This window comes from Wyeomyia smithii, chromosome 3 (assembly GCF_029784165.1).
Source record: "Wyeomyia smithii strain HCP4-BCI-WySm-NY-G18 chromosome 3, ASM2978416v1, whole genome shotgun sequence".
Lineage (NCBI taxonomy): Eukaryota > Metazoa > Arthropoda > Insecta > Diptera > Culicidae > Wyeomyia > Wyeomyia smithii.
The window spans coordinates 148,914,544-148,939,558 of NC_073696.1; the positions used below are offsets into that span (position 1 = coordinate 148,914,544).

At 36.0% G+C, this 25,015-nt stretch overlaps 1 protein-coding gene and 1 long non-coding RNA gene across 6 annotated transcripts in view; both read right to left on the bottom strand.

The window, feature by feature from the left end:
• The window catches only part of LOC129732463 (liprin-alpha-1), a 1,274,109-nt gene that overhangs the window by 1,034,426 nt on the left and 214,668 nt on the right, over positions 1 to 25,015 (bottom strand). For all 5 annotated transcript variants that reach the window (XM_055693366.1, XM_055693364.1, XM_055693363.1 and 2 more), the window contains exon 3: positions 22,479 to 22,643. In XM_055693366.1, the coding sequence (XP_055549341.1) occupies positions 22,479 to 22,643 (165 nt within the window). The remainder of the gene's footprint in view (positions 1 to 22,478; positions 22,644 to 25,015) is intronic.
• On the bottom strand, positions 24,338 to 24,911 carry LOC129732464 (uncharacterized). The gene is made up of 3 exons (XR_008729262.1): positions 24,719 to 24,911; positions 24,595 to 24,665; positions 24,338 to 24,542 (listed from the first exon to the last, which is right to left on the bottom strand). It is a non-coding gene; the product is annotated as an uncharacterized LOC129732464 (long non-coding RNA).

Consider the following 25,015-nt stretch of genomic DNA (forward strand, 5'->3'; position numbering starts at 1 on the left):
GATGTAACAATCACTAAAGACTAGTATTTATTTCTATTTTCTAAAACTAAAGTCGCTTTTACGCGGGGGATACGTGCCGCGTTAATTCTGGAATTCGCGTAAAAACGCGTAAATTTCGAAATCCGCGTAAAAAAAACGCGTAAATTCCGGAATCCACGCAAAAAAAGCCGCGTAAAAAGAACCGCGTAAAAAGCGACCTTAGTGTACCATTTTTTTACTTCTAAAATTTTGAAGAGCTTGCCCCCCCCCTTTTTTTGAAATTCTGGCTACGCCCATGGAGCAGATCATCCACAGTAAATTAACCCTCTTGCAGAAAGCAGCATTGCTCAAGGCCATTATCCCTCTGATTGAAAAAACCAATAACCTTTCGGGAACGAAATTTTAAAAATAAGTTGCAGTTCCAGTGTCTACTTAAAATTATCTTTTGTGTGGAATTTATTTGAAATAACCTTGCAATTAATAATCATTTGATGATATTTGAACAGTAAAAAGCTTGAGAAACAACACCAAGTATTTATTACATAGATTGTAGAAAAAATATGGCCATACTCAGGAAAAACATTTGGTGGGACTGATATGCGATTATTTTCAAGATGGGACAATTTGACCTCACATTTTTTCTGACTTTTTTCAAATAAAACATACTTTTTTGTTTCCTTAATCGATAGTAGAGCAACAAATAGATGGAATCTGATATTTGACTCAAAAACCATGAAAATCCATATGGGACTGGTATGCGATTATAGGCAGTATAGGTTATATTAGTTCGACCCCAGACCATTTGTTTTAAGCTGTCTAGGATGGAAACAATTTATGAACTTTCGACATAATCGAACGTGCAGAAACAATAAATATGCAGAACAATGATGCAGATTTCATTCTAAAACAGCAAATATGTTTGTCAGTTCATTGCAATACTATTGATATAATTCCTTGTAATCCAAGCTTGAATACCACAATGGCTTTGTTTTCAAAAATCGCAAAATCTGGGAAACAACATAATGATTGTAGATTATGAATTATTTCCTACGAATTGCAGCAAAGCTCTAGAAACTTGCTCTCAAGCTCTTAAGAAAATCAAGAAAATGTGATTGTTTCAATATACAGGCAAACTTCGATATAAGGTACGGTTCGAATTTTAATTTGTACTTTATATCGAATTGTACCTTATATCGAATCATGAAAAATTTCCAACCATAGGGCTTCAAACACTTTATTTTGTTGTCTTTTGTCTACGTATAGTTTATTTTCGAAATAGAATCCAACTATAAATGTGAACCAACTTGCTCTTAGTACAATTCATATCACATATTTTTTTTATTTTTAGGAGACTTTTAGCCGCGTCAAAAAAATAGGTGGTCTAGAGCATTAAAAGGTGAAAAAATGTCAAGCCGTTATGTTATTATTACTAGTTTTTATCTACCATTTATTTACAAACATACATATTTTATCGAAACTACTTTTTTTCTCGTTTTAATTTCTGGTCCGATGTATACTGCCGGTAACCGCAAGTCAGTCCCATCTGTAATTTTGTCAATTTTGAGTTAGCATCGTATTTTGGCCTAGCTTTGAGTATATTTTCAGATGTACCGATAAAGAATAGTGGTTTGTTCAACAAAAGTGGAAATCAATACCAAGTCGAACTGTCACATTAGGCAAAGTAACCGCAAGTCAGTCCCAGAAGAAAAATAACTTAAAGTCAGTCTCGATTTACAAAAAAAAAACATGCATAATACAACAGTAAAATGAACGGGGAGTAAAAAAGAGTTCGATACGACCGTTATCAAACTCTTTTTTACTCCCCGTCGATCGTCGACCGAAAATAAGTTATCTAGTAATATTCATCAATTATTGGGATTATTTTTTAGTTTGAATTGGTGATGAATTTATGTGGAGCAATTTTCTGCTAATACGAATTCAAGTCAATTTTTTCTCTTGGTTCGCTTCTTCGTACATCTTGAGTATCGAAATAACTTCCATCAGAATCCAGGGAATCGTTCCAAGAAATCTCCAAAGGTGATGCTCGAACCTCAAATGGATATGGATCATCTTGACATTTGTTGTCGGATGAACCAACTGCAGTCCCGGCTTCAGTTTCTTTATCCGAGTCCTCACCGGATAAGCTTTCATCGGTTCCGTACATCATGAGATTTTCCAACGTCGACATTTCTTAAAAGGTTCTCATGGACACACACTTCCTAACAGCGAAGGATTGACAGTTTTCCACGGCAACAAATAACAACACGTCAACACGCACTATAGTTTCAACATGGCAATGTGACTGACTTGCGGTTACTTTTCTCTTCGGTGTAGAATATAACGGCAAGTCAGTCACACTCAAGGTTTTTATCATAAAATCAATTATATCAATGGTTTTTACAACGTAATTAGTGCAGACTAGTATGCAAACTATTTTCTAGCATGAATATTGTCAAAATAATTCATCTTTAATAAGTGATAACTGAGCGTGAATAAAATATCTTTCGAAGCTGTTTTCTCGTTTTAACATTTTTACAGATGGGACTGACTTGCGGTTACCGGCAGTATAAGAGCCATGAATATCTGCTTACGGATTAGAATCTTTTTCAATTATTTCTTTGTTCTTTAGGATTTCGAAACTTGCATTTTTCTCGTTGAATTTTAAAATGACCGTTTGAACAAACTTTTCATTACACATAAAAGTGGCCCAGAAATGCACTTTGCATAGTGGTTTGAAACGTGATCGTCAACCTTTTGAGTGTAAAAATGCCATTTAATTGCTATAGTGTATTCGACAAATTTTGTTTATATCTTAAGGAGAAACTTTTGATGCAAATAGATTTTTGATTAATCTGCCTAAACTATTGCAAACTATTGCAAACAATTATCATAAAAGTCGGTTTTGTTTCCAAACGATACATGAACCTTTCGCCTTCAAAATGTCTTACCAGAGTTTTTCGAATTTTGTTTGTATCATGAGAATTTCACTTTTTAGAAAAAATACTCAGATGCGAACTTTTACCCAGCATGCGGGGCAAAAGTACACAGTTTACGGGGCAAAAGTTCGCACTGTGTGAACAGTGTAGTTATTACACCATGTTTAAAAAAGTTAATTGTTTTTCGCTGGTTTTGCACTTATTCTTTTTAGCTGCGTTAGAGCGGTGCCCCGAAATAATTGTCTTACTTCCGGAAATTCGGTTTTCTGCGGATGTGTTTGGGTGTTTTGGTGATATAACCCAAAAATGGGCCTTCCAGAAGAGATTCCACTGGGGCTTCTAGAGGCCATAGAAACAAATTAATAAAATTTATTTTCGGAACCGGGGTGATACACAGGGACCCGAAAACGACTTTAGATGCCATATTAGATTCCAAAAAAGGCGCTTCCGGTTTCCGAAAAACAACCAAAAATGGTTGAACACCACCCAATACTGGTATTTTCGGAATCGAGTTGATGCTCTGAGATCAAAAATCAACTCCAGACGTTATTTTTGAATTAAAAATGGTGACTTCCGGTTTGCGGTAAACAGTAAAAATTAATCAAATACCACCCCAGATGAGTTTTTCGGAATCGAAATGATGCCAAGAGACCTGAGAACGATCCCAGACGCCATGTTGAATTCCGGAAGACAACCTAAAATGGCCGAGTACCAATATGAGTATTTCAGAGACCGGGATGATGCGCAGACACCAGAAATAAACTCCAAACGCGATTTTTAAATTCAAGATAGTGACTTCCGGTTTCTGGAAAACATCCAAAATTGACCAAACACCATCGCATATGAGTATGATGCCAAGAGACCTGAATACGACACCAGACGAACCAGAAGTCACTATTCTGGGTTGTTTCCTAGAAACCGGAAGTCGACATCTTGGGATCCAAAATGGCGCCTGGAGTCATTTAATGGTCTCAGAGCATCATCCCGATTGCGAAAATACTCATATTACCTAGTATTTGACCACATTTTGTTGTTTTCCAGAAACCGGAAGTCGCCTCTTAGAATCAAAAATGGTGTCTGGGGTCGTTATCCAGTCTCTGGACATCATCTAGATTACGGAAATACACATATTGCAGGGTATTCGACCATCACAGGATGCTTTCTAGAAACCGGAAGTCGCCATCTTAAAATTCAAAATGGCGTTGGGCTATTTTCCGATCTGTGGACATCATCCCAGTTGCAAAAATAAATATTGGATGATATTTAGCCTTGTATTTTTCATTGTTCTTTGGCTTCCAGAAACCCCTATCTGTTTCGGAAGGACCATTTTGAAAGCATATCAACAAAACTATTAAAATGGTTGTAAGATTCCATTTAAAAAATCATGAAACCATAATATTCCTCAGTTTCGGAGCACATCCGCATGTCACTATTTATTTTTGAGTAATTTCTCTACAAAAACATTGTTATCAAACACATTTTTTCACCACCATTAACCACTTAGTGCGTACTTTTGCCCCGCGGCTTATGCGTACTTTTGCCCCACAATGAGTTTTCCAAAAGTTTGAATTTTATGACAAACATCAAAATATTTCCGGCAAAACAAATTCACCCTACAAACTACAATTATACAAGAGTTTTTTGGGCTCTGTTGTTTTCAAGTTTCCGTAGTTTTCGGAGAGGTCGTAGTTCCCAAAACTAAGAAAACTAGATCAAAACGGCTCAAAACACAACTTTCCTCATAGCTTACCCCATTTAAACGGAATCTTATGTGTTTACATGTGTGATTAACTGACGTTATAATACTGCAAATTCATACAATGTTGCCAGTTTATTTTGCTCGTATGCCTCGAAAAAGGCCAATGCGTACTTTTACCCCGTGCGTACTTTTGCCCCTCACTACTCTACAGGTAGTTTCATAAACGCATATTCTCAAAATGTCTAAAAAAAACAAATACCAATTAACTTTTTGGGGTGTGATTTCAGAGGTCTACTATGTCCTAGACATTTTTTCCATATTTGAGAAATACGTTATTCTGCCGAACATACTTTTAGCATATTTTCAACTTTTTCCTATGTTCTATGACGTTTTTGATAAAAATGCTCTTTTTTAAATTAAAAGTTTTTTTCAGCTGAGAGGGTGTTCAAGTGCGGTTCATGAAAAAAAACTGGGTTTGGAACACACAGCACACAGCAGCATGCTGCAGCAGTATTGCTAGTAAAATTCAATGGTGGGCCGTTCGTCAGATATTCAATCAGTCTGGGGTGAGTATCTTTTTTCACAAGCAAGGTAGCGCCTTGCGGTCTTCAGAAGAGTTTTTCCCAGGAAAATTTCCTATAAATATCATGTATTGATATATTTTTAGAAGTCAACTGGACATCTTTTTAGAAAAAGTTTTAAAAAAGTGGTTTTTCCCATATAAAATCGTATGGGAGCTTTAAAAATCGGGCGCAAATCGGGCGTTTCACCGATCGATCTGGAAAATTACACAGTTGTTATAGGACCCATAAGGGACACCAAAAATGCATGGGAGCGAAAATATAACACCATCGCTTTTTTCCCATATAACCGTGTCCCAGTCTAGTGTGCATGTCTATAGCTTGTCTGTGCAGCGTGTGTGGCTTGCTATATAGCGTGTGGGGTTTGCTATACTACCCCTCATGGCAAGTCCGTCCCAATTGCATTTTTATCAATTTTGACTTTATTGGTGGAATTATCACCTTTTTACATCTTCTTTCGATAGAACACATAATTTTGAATACTTTGTTCTGAGGAACTATGAAAAAATAGCAAGTCGGTTTGTCCCTTAGCAAAAATGATCGCAATTCGGTTCCATAGAATAAATCATCACAATCATCAGTCCCACCGTCAAAAAATTATTTTGAAACATGTTACGTTTAACATTCATGGTCATGGTCTTCAGGTTTAGAATTCGATGTACAAGTTGACCAAGTAAAATTCAATAGGCGGTTCGATCGAATTTTACTATAGTTTCGCATTTAAAACTGGAAAAATAGAACATTTCGTTTCCGATAAGAGAAACCTGATTTCTAGAATCTGCTGGAATCTGCTGGAGCAGATAATCCCGAGAGAACAAAGCTAATTACATATGTGTGTATTTAAGAATGGGATAAAAATTAAAACCTTAATGTTTGACAGTTGATTGGTAATGTCTTTGTATAATTTTGAAAGTGAAACTACAAAAAATTATCAATGCTAAGTTCCTTCTATCTATTTTTGCCTTTCTCCTAGAAAGGTATAGCAATCACTGGAAAAACCGAAGGTATAAAAGTGGTCCCAATGGCCGAATGTCATATACCACTCGACCCCTTTTGACGAACTGAGCATTTTCTGTATGTATGTGTGTATGTGTGTGTATGTGCAACTTTTTTTTCTCACTCACTTTTCTCAGAGATGGCTGGACCGATTTTCATAAAATTAATCGCAAATAAAAGGTTTAGTTGCGCCATAGGTTGCTATTGAATTTCATTGTAATCGGATTTTTAGTTTAGAGGTTATATATCAAAATGTAAAAATCACGAAACATCAATATCTCAGAAACCACACAACCGATTTCAATAAAACTGGTTTCAAATGATTGGACTGTCCCCAGAACCCTTAACTTTTGAATTTCGTTATGATTGAACATATGGTTCAAAAGTTGTGTAAAGAAAAGTTATCCTGAGGTTGTTTAAACTCACTCATTTTTCTCAGTGATGGTTGAACCGATTTTCACAAAATTAGTGTCAAATGAAAGGTCTAGTTGCCCCATAGGTTGCTATTGAATTTCATTGCAATCGGATTGTAACTTTGTCCGTTGTTCATAAAAATGTGAAATCACATAATGAAAGTAAACATATTGACTTTCTCCTAACGTTCGCTGGCTAATTAAAAGGTAGAAAAATGATTGAAATGGCCGAATGTCATATACTACTCAACTCAGTTCGACGAATCGAGCATTTTCTGCATATATGCATGTGTAGGTGTATATGTTTGTGTGTGGGTGTGTACGTGTGTATGTGCACCTTTCTTTCGCACTCACTTTTCTCAGAGATGGTCTGACTGATTCTTTCTATCTTGGTGTCGAATGAAGGCTCTATTTGCCGCTTAGGCTGCTATTGAATTTCATTGTAATCAAACTTTTAGTTTTGGCGCTGCGTCAGAATGTGAAAAACGCTCTTATATCTCAGAAGCTATGACCATAGTTGAATTCAAATAAATGGGCTTTCAAACCCTTAAACAATAAATTTCATAATGTTTAAACATGTGGTTTGAAAGTTGTAGAAAGAAACGAAACCCGCAGACTGTTTAAAACTATAGCTACGATCAAAATATGTGGCCTCAACATCATTTAAATTTAATATTGTACTATTTCAATGTTTGCGGCATTGCTCGGGATTGAAGTTGAAATTAAAAGTCATTTCTATCATTTCACTTTTTGCCTTTCTCGTAGAAAGGTATAGCAATCACTGCAAAAACTAAAGGTATAAAAGTGCTCAAAAGGGCCGAATGTCGTATACCACTCGACTCAGTTCGACGAGCTGAGCATTTTCTGAACGTGTGTGTGTAACGCTCTCCCAATCTCTTACTCGATTTTCTCAAAGATGGCTGAACCGATTTCAATGAAATTAATTGCAAATCAAAGGTCTAACTGTCCCATGAGACCTTATTGAATTTTATTGTAATCGGATTCTAGTTTAGAGGTTATGTATCAAAATGTCAAAATCACGAAACATCAATATCTCAGAAACTACACAACTGATTGGAACAAAATTAATTTCAAATGAACGGACTACCTAAAAAAAACACTAACTTTTGAATTTTATGAAGATTGAACTTGTGGTTCAAAAGTTATGGAAAGAAACGTGTTCTGGAGACTATTTAATCTCACTCATGTTTCTCAGAGATGGCTGGAACGATTTTCATAAAATCAGTGTCATATGAAAGGTCTTGTTGCCCCATAAGACCCTATTGATTTGTTCTGCAAACGGATTATTAATTTTCCTGTTATGTTTAAAAATGTGAAATCCAGCTATGAAAAGAAACATATTCTGATGACTACTTGGGCTCACTCACTTTTCTCAGAGATGGTTAACCCGATTTCCACAGAATTAGTATCAAATGAAAGGTCTAGCTGCCTCATAACATCCTATTGAATTTTGCTGTAATCAGAATGTAACTTCGTCTGTAATGTATCGAAATGTGAAAATCACTAAACTTCATTATCTTAGAAACTACACAACAGATTTGAACAATACTGATATCGAATGACCGGGATAGTTAAGGGTTAACTGATGAATTATGATTGAACACGTGGTTTCAAAGTTTGGATGCGCTATACGTTCCCTTTGATTAAAATCGAACTTAAGCAACCGTTATGTATTAAATTGTTAAAACAACGAAAGTCTATTATCTCAAGTATCACACGACTTATTTGAACATAAGTGTCATACGAACGAGTCATCTCTTAAACTTACAATTAACAAACTTCATAACAATTTGATATGTGGTTTAGAAGTTATGGAAAAAAAGCAATTCAGAGACTATTTAAAACTATACCTGCTTTGATCAATATATGTGGCCTCAACATAATTTAAATATGGTATCGTACTATTTAAACGTTCCTGGTATTGTTGGTGATTAATATTTTCAAAATTACGAGTCATTTCTTTTATTTCGCTATTTCTTAAGCACTAACATTACGTAAAATTTCAATCTTTATACTCCAATTACAACATCAATATTTTAGAACCCAAAGAGTGAATATTCCTCTATTTTTACAAATAACAAGTTTGAATGTGAAAGGCTGGGTCTGACCGCTAGGTGGATTAATTTAGGTTTTTACAAAATGGCGGCTGTGCAGCAATTGCCGTAAACCGCTTTTAAAAAAGTTGTTCCGCGGCGAGCAGTAGAAGTCGTGCCCAACTCCACCTATCACCAAAACAAAAAATTTTTCATTATCTACACAGTAAAAAAAAATTACATTACTTTAAATGCACATAAATGGAGCATTGGAAACCATGTAATATTCCGTGTGGCATTATATTCACATGCAAAGTAAATGAATACATTGTGAATTTGCATGCATATTTATATTCGAAGCTTTAAGTTCAAATCAATTAACGTACAAATTTACATGGCTTAAAACGATTCTGTATCGCAGAGCCTGACAAAGTCATTTTCAATTGACAATTATCAGGTTATAGTGACACTTTGACCCGTCGCTTTCTATTGAAAAGCTTTTGTATCATTTTCGAGCACTTCGTGAGTCACATGACGCACAGTCGAAAGCTCTTGCTGTGATTCTGACAACTGAAGGGCCTTCAATTGAGACAAACGCTTTACAATTGAAAGCGGAGATTATCACTATCACTCTCACATGACGAATCTCAATTGAAAATGGCAATGAGCGCTGACGGAGACAGAAGGCTTTCATACAGTATATAAATATAGGAAAGAGGAAGGAAATATTGATCGAAATTTGCGTAACGTATTTATTGGATGCCATCTCCGTCCTAACTACGGCCTGCAGTATTAGAAAACTACCATCAAACGACGCGATGCGGTGCTAATTTCAATTGAGACGCTGAAGGAAAGGACTCTCACTCTCTCCGTCGATTGAAATAGTCATTAGTTTCATTTGAAATGATCCGAAAGAAGAAAGAGGGAAGGAGAGAAAGAAGTGATTCGTTGATAGTAGCCGAAAGGAATCAAGGGAAAATGAAACTGTCGAACCGAAATGACAGCGCGAGTATATCAGTTTCATTGTTTTGTTTCGAAAATGTAGAGCCCTGCTGTATTGTGCATTATTAACGGTGTGAAAGTGTATATATTTTTCACTTTATGTGCTAGAAATCGTTATGTGCTTTCATTTGTATTAGTTGTAAATTTCATTTTTTGGTACTGTGTACATAAGTGTCGCTAGGGAAGTACACATGATTATATTTTTAAAATTTTTCTTCGCAGAATGGCAACGGTTTGAAAAGAACGTTCTTTTTCGACAAAAAAAATCGACTTTAATTGTTTATCACTTTTGTTGTTGTTTATAACTTTTGTTGTTGTTTATAACTTTTGTTGTTGTTCATAACTTTTGTTGTTGTTGTAAATAGTTTGACCGTCAACCAGTTTGGACGTGTTTCTTAGTCGCTCCCGGCGTGTATAAGTCAGTTTAGTTGTTTTGACTCTACCACCGAAGAGCTGTGGTCGTGCGTTGGGTGCAGTCGTAAATTTCACCCCTCCTGTGTGGGGTTACCGTCTAACCGTGGCTCAAATCGCGTTACAAGAGCTGCTGACACAACATCAAACAAAAGAACTGCCGACGTCACCTGCTACCATGCTGCGGCCCATGCCAAACTTATGTAACGATGACGTTTGAGTTGAAAGAGCTGACCGAACAGCAAAAGTTGCTGGTGACTCAGATTGATTCAAACACACAGGTGGTGCATAAATTCAAACTGCAATACCCAAACCAGCCGAACCAAACGTATGCTGCAACGGAAGATATAAATAATCTTGAAACGCTGCTCAATAATCTAAAGCATGAGTTAGCCACCATCAACAAGAACCATAGCATATTCGGGGGCACTTTCTACACTAAAAAATCATTTAACGTCGCTGGTTGACCTTACTTCGATTAAATTGCGACAAGAAATAAAAAACGAAATAAGTCAGCTTGGCAAACAAAGCCCTCATGAAGATCCAAATATCAAGCTCAATATTTTGGACGAGCTGAAATCGTTATCTACCAAATTTGACACAATACAGAAAAAAGCTCAGCTTTCCACCATTTCACAGAACGATTGTGATCACTCGGGATGGCGTTTAATTGGATCAGCAAAGGCGTTGGAAAGCTGACTGGCGATCCTTTGACGAAAAGACGAAGCGACAGGACAGAATACGATTCAGAGCATGGCGGAATAGGCAAAAACGTTCACGACAACGAAATCGAGCATCTAGGAGCAGCAATTTACCGAACAGAAATCACGTCTATAGCAACAATAACAACAGTAACAACAACAACAACTATCATAGAGGACAGAACAACAACTTAACACCAATAGTAACCGTAGATATACCAACCCCAACCGTCACATCAACAACAGTTTTTTGAATAATCACAATAGTTTCAACTATAACATGGTCAACAGACAACAGAATAACGGCACCAACTCTCACAATGATCGACAACACACCAACTCTAATCGTTTCCATGCAAATCAACTGCTACCACCTGACAGAGTGCTTCTTGCAGCAGCGAAAGACCGTTTCTCCAATCGAAACCAGCTTTTAGCAACCGAAACCAGCTGGGATGAGGGTATTCGCAGCAAAGAAGTTTTCGGTTGCCGATATAATGTCTATAGAAATGACCGTAACTATCAACTATCTAAAATGAAATCCGGTGGTGGTGTTTTAATTGCGGTTTCAATAGACTTTAATTCAGTGCTTATCGACACCATTCAATTTAAAGGGTTCGAACATGTTTGGGTGAAAGCAGAACTAGCAGGAGAAACACACGTAATTGTCTCTGTCTATTTCCCTCCAAATAATGCGCGGAAAGAAATTTTTGAAAAGTTTTTTCATGTTGTTGAAAATATAGCATCTAAGCTGTTACCTGAAGTAAAACTCCACATATACGGTGATTTCAGTCACCGCAACATTGATTTTATTCCGGACATCGATAACCATAATATTTTACTTCCAATTATTGGCTAAAATGAAATGCTGCAACTTCTTTTTGATAAAACCTCTAGTCTTGGCCTTAATCAAATAAATCACGTGAAAAATGGACAAAACTGTTATCTTGATTTGTTAATGTCCAACACTAGTGAAAACTTTTGTGTGACAAATTCATTACAACCATTATGGAAAAATGAAGTTTATCATACAGCAATAGAGTTTTCTTTATTTGTGCATGTGAATAAAAGAGTCAGCAAACTATGATGAATTAAAACATAAACTAAATGAGAGAAGCCGGCAGACATCTCTGATCTATTTGCTGATTTTTTTCAACAAAATTACACAACTTTCTCAGAGTCTGATCGTGATTATACATTCTTCATCAACTTTCCTGAGTTTTCCAACTATTTCAATATTGAACATGTCAGCGCACGCGAAATTGAAGATACTTTAAAAGCTCTGGATGCATCTAAAGGTTCGGGACCAGACGGAATTCCGCCAGCATTTATGAAACATTTAGCTAAAGAGCTAACTTCCCCACTGTTCTTGATTTTCAATATGTCGCTGGAATCCGGTTGCTTCCCGAAATTCTGGAAAAACTCATATCTAGTGCCTGTGTTCAAATCTGGTGAAAAATCCGACATTAGCAACTATCGAGGCATAGCCATTATTTCTTGCATACCTAAGCTTTTTGAAGCAATAATTAACAAAAAGTTATTCCACCAAATAAAAAATTGAATTACTCCAACGCAACACGGTTTTTTCAAAGGTCGCTCAACAACAACTAACTTGCTCAAGTATATTAACTTCTCTCTGAACGCAATGAATGAAGGAAATTATGTTGAAACCTTATATTCTGATTTCAGTAAAGCTTTCGATCGCATTGATATACCCCTGCTTCTCTTCAAGTTACGAAAAATTGGAATTCATCCACAATTACTCAAATGGATTGAATCGTATCTGACAGATCGTCAAAAAACTGTCAAATTTAAAGGCGTACTATCGAAACCTATTCGGGAGTTCCTCAAGGCTCTCACTTGGGCCCTCTACTGTTTATGTTATTTGTAAACGACATTTCCTTTATTCTAAAACATGTAAAAACTCTTATTTATGCCGCCGACATAAAACTTTTCATTGAAATTAGAAACGCTGATGATGTAAACATTTTACGTAACGAGATAAAATATTTTCATATTTGGTGTAAAAAAAGCCTTCTTCAGCTAAACGTAAAAAAAATGTAGTTCGATGGCTTTTGGCAGAAAAAGAAACATACCAAGCATTATTATTTCCTTAGGAGATCAGGTAGTAGAGAAATGTGAACGAGTTAGGGACTTAGGAGTCATACTCGACTCAAAATTAACATTCACTGATCATTACAATACAATTATCAATAAGGCTAGTAACATGCTCAGTTTTATAAAACGTTTCTGCTATAATTTCCAAGATCCATACACAATAAAAACACTCTGTAATTCCTATGTCAGGTCACTTTTAGAATACTGTAGCATTGTATGGTCTCCGTTTTCTGCAACACATGTAGACAGAATAGAATCAGTACAAAAACAATTCCTGTCATATGCACTTCGTAATCTACGTTGGACGTAATTTCCTCTACCATCATATGACGAACGCTGCAGACATATTGACATCCAATCATTAAAAGCCCGTCGTGAATTCGCAATGATGTCATTTGTTAACGATATCGTATCCCAGCGTGTCGATTCACCCGAAATATTATCAAAACTCAATTTTTATGTACCTTCTAAAAATTTACGAACTCGGACTTTGTTTTCTTTAAATCATCAACGGAACAATTATGCTAAATACGGGCCTATTAATCAAATGATGTTATTGTATAACCAACACTGTGGAGCAATTGACTTTTCTATGTCGAGAACTAAATTAAAACAATATTTCAATTCAACGCGCAGTTTAAATCGATAGAATACATTCATTGTAATAATCCGTCAAGTAAAGAAACCATTATTCAATTATGTATAAACTCTTTTTGTTTCCTCTTCCACTAGTATAAATAACATATAGCATGTAAGTTAGTTATAAACATATGTAGTCTACTTTTGTTTGACGAAATAAATAAATAAATAAATGATCAATCGCCAAAATCGTGTGTACTTCATTAGATAATCTAATGAAGAAGCTACAGTTAAAATTTCTAGTCAATCGGATGTAAACTTTTTCAGTACTACTGTTCGCCAATTTTGAGAAAAACGCGTTTAAAGTTTCAAAATGCTATAAATCTTAACCCTCTAGTGCCCAGTGCCGCCTTTAGACGGCCTTCAGTTGAACCTCTAAAAAGCTTCTATAAGAACTTAAAAAATATTTATTAGGTTTCATAGAGATTTTTTCGAAGTCCGTCTAAAAATTAATTTGGGCACTAGAGGGTTAAGAATCGCAATAATAAAGCCCCTAATAATTTTTTTAAACTTCAGTCAGCTATCCCCGTGCCGTAAAGTTGTCCTTCCTGGGCTTTATCCCCCTCTTCTTCCATTTTTTTATCTGATCTAAGGCTGTGCCTAACCTCTTTCGCGGCGACGCTCAGTGACATTGACGCGGTTGGCGTCCGATCCCACGCAAAACTCAAACTTGTCACTTATATTTAAGTACTTTCGAGGATAACTCACAGTTAAAAAGTATCAAAAAACTTAAACAAAGAACGTACACCACGAGAACGGGCGGTCGACTAAACAAATGGAAACTGTGAGTAAACACGTTCTGTAGAGACGCTGTAACGGTCGAAACTTGTCTCAGCGACCTCTATACATCAAATTTGAAACACGATATCGATCATAGGTAACTTCTACTAGTTTACAAAGCCTCGAAATTGAAAACATAAACGGGCATCGCCAAAATAAACGAAAAATGTTATTTTGGAGCATAAAAGTTGTTCGGTAAAAATTGATTTAAACGAATTTTGAGTTTAGATCAGTACTTGGGCGATGTAGATTTTGATTCTAGGATAGTTTTAGCATAATTTAAGCCAGTAAAAAAATGACAAGAACAAATTTTTTTGGTAGATATTACCCCTTAACCCTTCTTCATACGTTACCTTCAATGTCGCATCTTTAGAGCCTTTGAACAATGCTATATTCTTTGACGCCACCATTAAAAAAGACATTATTGGTATCCCGGATCAATTGTGACCGCAAGAGATTCGCAAGATTTTTTCAAAAAAGTTTAGACATGTGAGTTGTGATAAAATGTTTTATACTGACGGATCTAATCTAAATGAGTCCACTGGCTTCGGTGTTTTCCACGAAAATCTTATCGCCTCCTACAAACTAAATGTTCCTGCTTCCGTGTACACCGCAGGACTCGCTGCTATTCAGTACTCCCTTGGGATCATCGAAACCCTACCCATAGACCACTACTTCATCTTCACAGGCAGTCTCAGTGCCATTGAGGCTCTGCGATCGATGAAGACTGTGAAGCACACCCCGTTTTTTTCTAGGGAAAATACGTCGGTTTTTAACTGCTTTAACAGATAAAAATTATCAGGTTACCTTAGCGTGGAAACCTTCTCATTGTTCCATTCCGGGCAATGAAAATGCTGACTCTTTAGCTAAGGTGGATGCTATAGATGGCGGTATTTATAAGAGACCAATTGCTTATGATGAATTTTATAGTATTTTGCGTCTGAGAACACTCAATAGTTGGCAATTATTATGGAATTCAGATGAACTGGGACGGTGGATACATTCCATTTTTCCTAAGGTATCGACGAAAGCATGGTTCAAGGGGTTGGATGTAGGTCGGGACTTCATTCGCGTGATGTCCAGACTTATGTCCAATCACTACACGTTAAACACGCATCTCTTTCGTATAGGGCTTGTGGAAAGTAATCACTGCGTTTGTGGCGATGGCTACCACGACATCGAGCACGTTGTTTGGTCGTGTGCCGAATACTCTGATGTTAGGTCCAAGCTAATAGATTTCCTTCGGGCCCGAGGTAGACAAGCCATTGTACCCGTTGGAGACATTCTGGGAAGTGGTGATTTCCAGTATATGTCAGAGCTATACCGTTTTTTGGAAAATGCGGATATAAAACTTTAAAAAAAATCTTATCAGATTACCCATCCTTCTTCCACTGAGTGACTGATGTACCTTGTACTGGAGTAACAACAGGGCTGCAAGTTGGTCACTTTTTAGTGACTTGGTCACTTTTTTTAAGCTGGTCACTCAAAGGTCACTTTTTTCATCAAAAAGCCACTAAAGTTACTTTTTTCCGAAAAATAGTCACTAGAGTCACTTTTTTACCAACTTGACCAGCCCTCATCAGCCCTGCTTTTTGAATGAAATTTTTGATGCCAAATATCTTAGATATGCATGATACGTCGAGATCTATTCTCTCAAAAAAATTTTTTTGGGAATAACCGAAAATTTTCGAAACGGGAGTGAATTGAATTTAACATAAAAGATTTGAATGCAATTTCTAATACGGCCAAATACCGATCCCCAATAGTGTTGTTTTGCAAAAACTTTAAGTTTGATATGTCGCAAGCAAGGTTTCGCTACCATTTTTATTCTAGCCTGTGTCTCTGGAAGGGTACTTACCCCACGGTTCCCCTTCTACTGTCCTAAAAACTATGATAAATTTGTGATCTTTTAAAAAAAGTTCGATCCAAATTGGTTCAAATCTTGCGGAATGGCAGGTAAAAGAATTTTCATTTTTTCGGCTCCGGAGGGGTCGGGTGTTAAAGTGCTCGATATCGGAACGAAAAGTTATGTCTGGATGATTGAAAATCGGAACGAGCCTGGTCCTCGTGGTTCTGTGGTTACCGATGTCGGTCGGCTAGCTCTCTCACACGGTTGTGATGTCGGGTTCGATCCCGATCAGGTCGAGGATCTTTTCGAGCTGGAAATTTCTCAACTCAGCAATGGGGCACGGTGTATCGTTGTACTTATCCTAGAACATGCAAAATGTGCCAAAAACAATATCGATAACAAATTCTCTCAACTAATAATCTAGTTGATCGAGACCGCATTAGCCCTCCAGGCTAGCGTGCGATATTGTTTATTGTTCTGTTGCGGTCCGTTTAGGGTGCAGTTCGTTTGGTTTCGTTCCGGTTCGGCTGTAGTTTGGGAACGAATGTTGCCAATGATTTCAATAAAACGTTATTTTAGTGAAAGAATCAATCATAAATTCATATAAGCATATTACAAACTGTTTGATTAAAAAAGAACAATTCAAAACTAGTTTCACAATTTATTTTACTATTTATAACTATTTTTAATATGATGTATTTTTCGATTAAACAAATTGAGGACTAAATAGTGACACACATTTCATGCTGCATTTCAGAGGCGTGGTTAAGGAAAGCGGTCGCAAACTTTATTTATTTTCAAACTGCTGAATCAATCACCACTGAATCTTGTACATTAGAGCTCTAGAGTAGCTTGTGCTGAATGATTTCAATTTTCATCCATCTCATTAGAGTGCGCAAGGATCATTGACTTTGTTCTTTTTAAACATCCAGTTGGGATCACCGTGCCGATTCGTATACAAGGATAATCATACAAGGGGAATATTTCTGTGATATTGATATTGCTTTTGAGCAATTACTAGCAACATAGGAAAATTTTAATATTTTTTCAATTGTCATTTTTGACCGGCTGGAACTTTGCACAGATGTTCCTATAGGCTAAACATATTATTCTGCGGTATAATTTTTATTTGAGTCACGACTAACTTTTGAAAAGAACTTTTGTAAAATTGGTAAATGGTAATAGATGATTAAAAATATTTTAAAAGCCACAACGGTTTTGGCTAAGGCGGCATCCATAAATTACGTAACGCACATAGGAGGAGGGGGGTATCCTTGAGCGTTACGATTTGTTGCACAGGGGAGGGGGGGGAGGTGAGTTCAGTGTTACGTAACAGAAAATCTCTGGAGAGACTCTCCAAAAACGAGCATTTTTATCATGCAAATCCTTCTATAGCGTTACGTAATTTTTATGGGGGGGTAGGTGTTGGCGTTACGTTTCGTTACGTATCGGGGGGTGGGGGTCCAAAAATTGGCTTTTTTGCGTTACGTAATTTATGGATTCCACCTAAGCTGTAGATAAGATTTTTTTTTTCAAAAAAAAAAACAAAAAAAAAAATTACTGCAAATAAGCCTCAGTTGAAGTCGTGTCGCATTCCAAACGTAATGTTCAAGCTGTACGGAAAATGTTGACTGTTTACATTTGCTAAAAACTTATTTTTGTAATTTTCAACCTAAAGGACCACCTCGGAGAAAAATGAGGGAATCGTTTCAAAGAAATATCACACATCAACCCTTAAATGCGCAATGTTGTTTTAAAACAACAGTACTAAAAACGTTTCAAAATATACATATTTTAGTATTTTTTAGAAATATAATTCATTAGAATAGCTCTCTAGACTCTGACGAAGAAAACTTAACAGCTGGAAGTACTGTATTTGAATGTTTTGTTTTTATTTTTGCTGTCAAAATCTCGAAAACGAAAAAAACATGGCGAGATTCCCGACTAGTGCTGACTGTCTTTGAAAATAAATTTTAAAATAAGGTTACTGATTAGTGAAAACGTCTGAATCATCAGTAATTATACTAACAAAAGGTCAATTTTAAAGTTACTGTTAACAAAAGTAATTGTTTCGACTTTATTCTGCGATAAAGTCACAGTGTTGTTTAAAAGCAACATGCAATATTTGCACATAAATAAATAAATTTTTCAATTTTTTTATGCATTTTGGTTAGTTTTAGAGCAGTAAACCTGTTAAACAAAGATTTTATGTCGTGCGCATTCAAGGGTTGATAACGTCCTACGACGATATAGGCCAGCGGTTCTCAACCTTTTTTTGTTCGCGTACTCCTTGGCGATATTTTTCATATCGATTGTAGTTTTTTTTTATTAAGGAGTATAATTTACATAGTTCGTTATAAATTAGTTAACAAATATTAAGTAGATTTCCAAATTAAATTCTAAAAATTTTCCTATAATTCCATCTCAATTCCCGTAATTCTTTTTTGAAACTTTGGAATTGCTTGGAATGTTTTCGCAATGTGGAGAACAGTGGTAGATCATGTTGTGGTAGTCTTTTATAGGTTCCAAATTGAACTATGGTTTGTTTGATTGCTACAGTCATGTTTGAAGAGCAAGATTGAAAAACAAATGATGTGTTTTAGAGAAAAATTGCTTTGTTCGCCATTACTGAATTTTCTTTCGCGTACGCCCTGAAGGCTTTCGAGTACCCTCGGGGGTACGCGTACCCCAGGTTGAGAACCGCTGATATAGGCAATGATTTCATGCTATTGACTTTAATATCTCAATCAAATTTAATAATGGTTCATTATGTACAATAAGTTAGCCATCATGATAAAATTTTAAATGTCTACAATTTTTTTTTATTTTTTCCCCTTTCTCGACTAAAATTTGCCTTGCCCAATACGTTCTCAATTTTTGAAAAAAGAATTTCAATTGCGTGAAATCAATGAGAATATTTTTCATGAGTGTCATCTTCATGGGTGTCATCAGGGAGAATAATTAAACTCGTAAACTCAGGTTTTGTTCAAAATTGGAAAAAATGAAAGATTCAAGCTTTTCAACCATTCCTTTGAATTTTGATGCTCCTAGCAAAGATAACTTTTTCAGAGATTTTAATAAGTTTTCCCGTAAGCAACGAATGTAGAAGCGACGAACCCGGTGCGCAATTATTCTGCGGCGTTTTGACGCACTTCTACATTTACTAGGGGTCTCAAAACTCTTAGGAACAACCAGAGGAACTGCCTAGAACAAAAAGCTGGCCAAAATAAGAAAAAAGTTTTTTAGGCTTTTTGGTGCCGCTATATTTTTTCTGCAGCTTGAATAAATGCTTTACGAAATGCAATCACTCGATTAAGTTTTAACTGCATTTTCATATGCTGAGAGTGCTGTAAACATTGACAAATTTTCAAGCTTCTCTTTTGGGAATCGAATCATTTATACTAACAACTTTTGCCAGGCGTCAAAAAAATTACATTTGATCAATATTTTGCAGTAAATGAGTTCTCTATGTTCAATTCCAGTTAACCGGTTGATAGAAATTCCGGCTCTAAAAAATTATAACTACTCTTAGAAACTTTTCGAAATTTGTGATTTTTCTGTATTTTCAAGCGTTTTCGATATCAAAAATGGTAAAAATTCCGTGGAATCCTATCATATAATCTTCGGAGGAATGAAAGTTCTATCATCACGAGCATATTCTTGTTAATATCTCATCCGGAAACGTCCGGATTGACATTTGCGACCCGTTTGAAAAATGCTGTTTTTAACAAATTTTGATGTTAAGAGCTTACGCGTACATGGGAAATAGAAAAAAATAAAATACCTAATGGGTCTCTGCCTCATGCTCCAAACAGAGTTTCAGCTCAACAATGATTAAATAAAATCGAATTTATTTTCGCTTCACAATCAAATATTACCCAAAATATTGTTAAATAGCAGCGAAAATAATTTTGGCCTGGTTTTCACTCGAGTTACTCCTCTGTAGAACGGTTGAAAAAGTTATAATTTTTCATTTTTCCAGTTAAAGTTTAGAGAAGATTTTCTTCGCTTCTGTCGACCAGTGCAGTGCTATCAATTACCAATTGTCAATTGAAAACGACCGTGCTTACTCTACTGATTTTGATGATGTTAACGGACAATTCGCTGTTGCTAAGCCAAGACGTGTTAAAATCGGCTTAACCATGAATTTGTATTAAACTGAATAAATGCTGTTATTCCCTTCCAGCTGTTCTTGAGCTACGATGCTGGCCTAACAAGCCAGTCGTCGCAGGTTCGAATCCCGGTCCGGGTGAGAATAATAATGTCAGTAGGATCGTAGCGCTAGCCCCGCAATCGTCCTGTATACTAAACCATATTCAAAAACAAACATTAGAGATGAAAATCGACTTTCCGAAGTAAAAAATTTTCATCAAAATGTCGAAATAAACTTTTTTATGCTAAATGTCTTGCATTAAAATAAAAAAATTATTAAAATGTCTATGAGTTTTTTTTTTTGAACAAAATCGACTTTCTGGGAACTTTTTAGCTGAGGCCAATGGAATGTCTGAAAAAAATATAGTCCTTCGAGTTTCGTTTTGCGGTAGGGCTAAAAGTTTCGTGTTCTCACCTTTGGATGCAAAATTTCAGCTCAATTGGATTTTTTCGCGCTCGTAGTGATCAAAGTTTTATTTTTTTGACCGATGAAAAAAATCGAAGCTCAATTCGTTCCTATACATTCCATTGGCACCGTAATCGATCGGCTGCATCATGAAGAGTTGGTTGTATGTGCATGTTTATGCAAGTGTTAGCTTTGCAATTTCCCTATTCAATGTTTTACAGGGTTAGGGTCTTTAGAAAACATTAGAAAATCTGAAAGGTGTTCATTACTTAAGGAAAAAATATTTTTTTCTCATGAAACAATAAGTAACTCATCGGAAAACAGTATAAAACTACCCTTTAGCGGATATTTTCTGATTTGATTGGGAGAGCAAAAACAGCTTTTTCCTCTGTGTTGGATTCGATTCTCTTTGTTTTAAATTGAAAATGCCCTATAGTGTCTTTTATTTCTGCTTTTTTAAACTGAAAGACCTCCTGAATTGTTGAATTGTCATAATCGCTCTTAGCTTTATCGGTTTATCAACGTTTTTTGTATTTTAGTGTAATTTTCTGTTAGCAAATATTTATTTTAATTTCTTGAAAAATCTCACATGATTTCTGGAAAAAAACTGTTCCTTTTTGAACGATTTATGCAAGACAATAAGAAAAAGCCTGGTCACTTTTTTTTTCAAGTTTTTAAGTCACTTTTTGGTCACTTTTTTCAAGGTTTGAAGTCACTTTTTGGTCACTTTTTTCGAAATTTTGGTCACTAAAGTCACTTTTTCTGACCAGTTTGACCACTTTCAGCCCTGTAACAAAGCTCGAAACCTGATTGGATACAGTGCTGTACCTGTTTCGAGATCATGATAATTCGGTGCATATGAAATGCAGTGTAATACATGTGCGAAAATTTAGTCACTTTAGATTTATCTTAGAATAGTTATAGTTATTAATTACTTAATAATACAAACAAACTCAAGCTCCCAACAACCCCCAACCAAAAAATTGTAAAACCATACTAACCCCAGTAAATCGGGTGTAGCGATGACTCCCTCTAACTTATGTCTTGTTTTTACCCTGTAAAAATAAAATGTATTGTAAACACTGCTCCGTGAAGCTTACGCAAATGAGCTAGAAAATGAACAACTTTAAAACTTCAAAGTGGTAGTCAAATTATGTATTTATAAAGTAAAGTCTTGGAAACCGATTGGTAGGTGTCTGATCCACGTAAATTGTCAGCAACATATAAATTTTGCCCTAATTCACCTGCAATACTAAAATAAATTTATCTAGACGCTAATTAATTCTGTTCAACGTGAAAGAGTGTAAGTGATAGTCAAATATACAATAACAATTTGTCTTCACATAATCATCTCCTTTTTGCGGGGAGGGGATAGAATTTTGATATTTGGTCATAAATAACATAAAACAAAATGGCGTCGAAGAAACATCGGATTTCATAAAAATTCATAATAGCGCCATTGTTGCCCCTTAAGTTGAAATATGTTCAAACTCGGGGAAATTTGGTTTTGCATCAAAATACACAAAAAAAATTATATAGAAACCAAGGCAGAAAAAAGTACATTTTGATTGCACTGTGTTATTAGACTGTAACGTTTTTTTCCTGAGAGTTGGAGTTAGTGGTAATCTATTTCAACAGATAGAAAATTTTGTATGGAAACCGCCAGATAACATAACTACCTGGATTTATTCGTGTTTAAAAATTAACAAATTACAAAATATTCATTTCTTTGAAATGATTTCTTTGATAATTGAATAAACATTACCTTTTCATCCAACGCTTTATGATGTTCAAAGAGACTTTTTAGTGCTTTCAGAACTTCAACTTCACTGGAAACACCACTCTGTGACGCTGCTTGTCGTTTCACGACTGTCATTCGCAGAGAACGCTCATGCCTTGACACCAAACACTCTAAATGTTCCAGCAATAACTGCAAAAAAATTAGTTTAAACATCAATATTTAAATAAATTGTTAATTGCCATTAAAAATATTGTCAATGTAATGAAACATGTTTTATATTTTGTTTTATATTTATTTATTTATATTATTATAATGGGACTTTTACACGAGACTTTACAAAAGCATATTAATAAAAATTGGTTACACAAAAGAAGGAGAAACAAAACCCAATCCCGTCTGGACGAGGGAAAATTTTTTCTAAGCCTAAAAGTCACACCTTCTATTCCCGTTCATTTTCGCATTCTCAAAAAACTACATACATTGTCCGCTTTACTAAACTTAAATTGTAAATTATATGACAAAAATGAAATTGGTTCGTAGAGTAATATAGCTCAACGGAGCTCTTCCGTGATACGCATTTGGGGTTTGGCAACCGACTGAAGTGTCTCATCGCTTGCGTCGCTGTAGATATAGTAAGTCGTTATACACAGTGTGCGTGAAGAGACCATCCTCTCAGTTACAAAAATAAACTCCCACAGGGCAGTGTGTGCAGTTCATCGTGGCGTGCTGGGATACGGGAACACAATAGTAGAGGGTGATTCGACTTTGGCTTAGAATGAGTTATACCTTTCCCAGTAGTTTAATTGGCCAAACCACCTTGCCGGAGACAACGGAGATTGCGGGTTCATGTCCCGTCTGGACGAGGGAAAAAATTTTCTAAGCCTAAAAGTCACACCTTCTATTTCCGTTCATTTTCGCATTCTCGAAAAACTACACACATTACCCGCTTTACTAAACTTAAAATGTAAGTCATATGACAAAAATGAAATTAGTTCGTAAAGTAAATATAGCTCAACGGAGTTCTTCCGTGACACACATTTGGGGTTTGGCAACCGACTGAATGTCTCATCGCTTGCGTCGCTGTAGATATAATAAGTCGTTATACACAGTGTGCGTGAAGAGACCATTCTCTCAGTCACAAAAATAAACTCCCACAGGGCAGTGTGTGCAGTTCATCGTGGCGTGCTGGGATACGGGAACACAATAGTAGAGGGTGATTCGACTTTGGCTTAGAATGAGTTATACCTTTCCCTGTAGTTTAATTGGCCAAAACACCTTGCCGGAGACAACGGATTTGTTCAACGGATTCTTTCAAACAAAATGTTCTAATATAAAGATTATGAAGTGGTTTAACATTGAGATACATAAAATTAACAATTTCTTTGCGAAATCGGTGATTTTATCTCTCCAATGTACATAGACTACTCTGACTTCATATATATTTTACTGGAATCCTCGTATCGTTTCGGAACAGAGTGGTCTATGTACATAAACATAAATAAAAATGACGTTAACTCGTATAAAATGGCTAGTGTCACATGTTATATGATGTACATGGCATGTCACATGTAACATGTGACGTGTAACATTACATGTTACACAACATGTTACATATTACATGATATTTGACATGTTACATTTTTCGTGTTACATTACGTGTAACATATTACAAATCACGTGTAACGTGTTACAGGACAAATGACAAGTTACATATCACATGTAATGTTACATGTCACATATTACGTGACGGTATTACCTCGATTTATGTTCATAGACCACTCTGTTCTGAAACAGAATGGCCATTCTGTTTCGGACGAAATTTCAATATGGTATAAATCAGCTTTAAAGTCAGTGACACCAGCACATGTAAAGTGCCACCACTGATCACAAGAATCGCATTGGACAAAATTCTGGTCAGCATCTGGATCGTCACAAGATGTGCAACCTTCCCGCTCCTCTAGCGCTGGTTTTAGACGTTTCTCGGACGTTGCCATCGGCACGTGCAGTTGAATTATTGAAAGATGTTGGCGCAGCGAATTGAAAAGGCGCAGCTACTGGTATCGAAACTATATTTTGCGTTGTTTCAATCTACAAGAAATTTTAATGCTTTTTCGTCTAAATTTAATTTCAAGTAACTTACAATTCAGTGGCTATTATATTTGTTGCAGGCCTTTGTTCTCGGCTGGCCAACTTGGGTTAGGTTAAGTCTTCCTTTAAAGTGCATAAATAGTAAGCTTAATACATAATCTATCACGAAATATTACCTCCAATTTAATACTACAATTCTAAATATTCACTTCAATTTTAAATATTCACTAATACAATTTCTAATTAAACAATTTGGACAATCGGTTCAGTCGGTCGGTTGCGCGTGTGCTTTCTCCAATGACTCAGCTCAAAAAGGGCCCTCCAGAGTGACAGGACGTCTTACTTACAGTCAGACGGCAAGGTTGTCGGTTTGCTGGGAACTCGACGTCCCTGTGGTAACATCGCACAGTAACGTCCCTGTGTTAACAGGAAATATAATTTTTAGTACGCTCTTGAAGTACATCGCACACTAT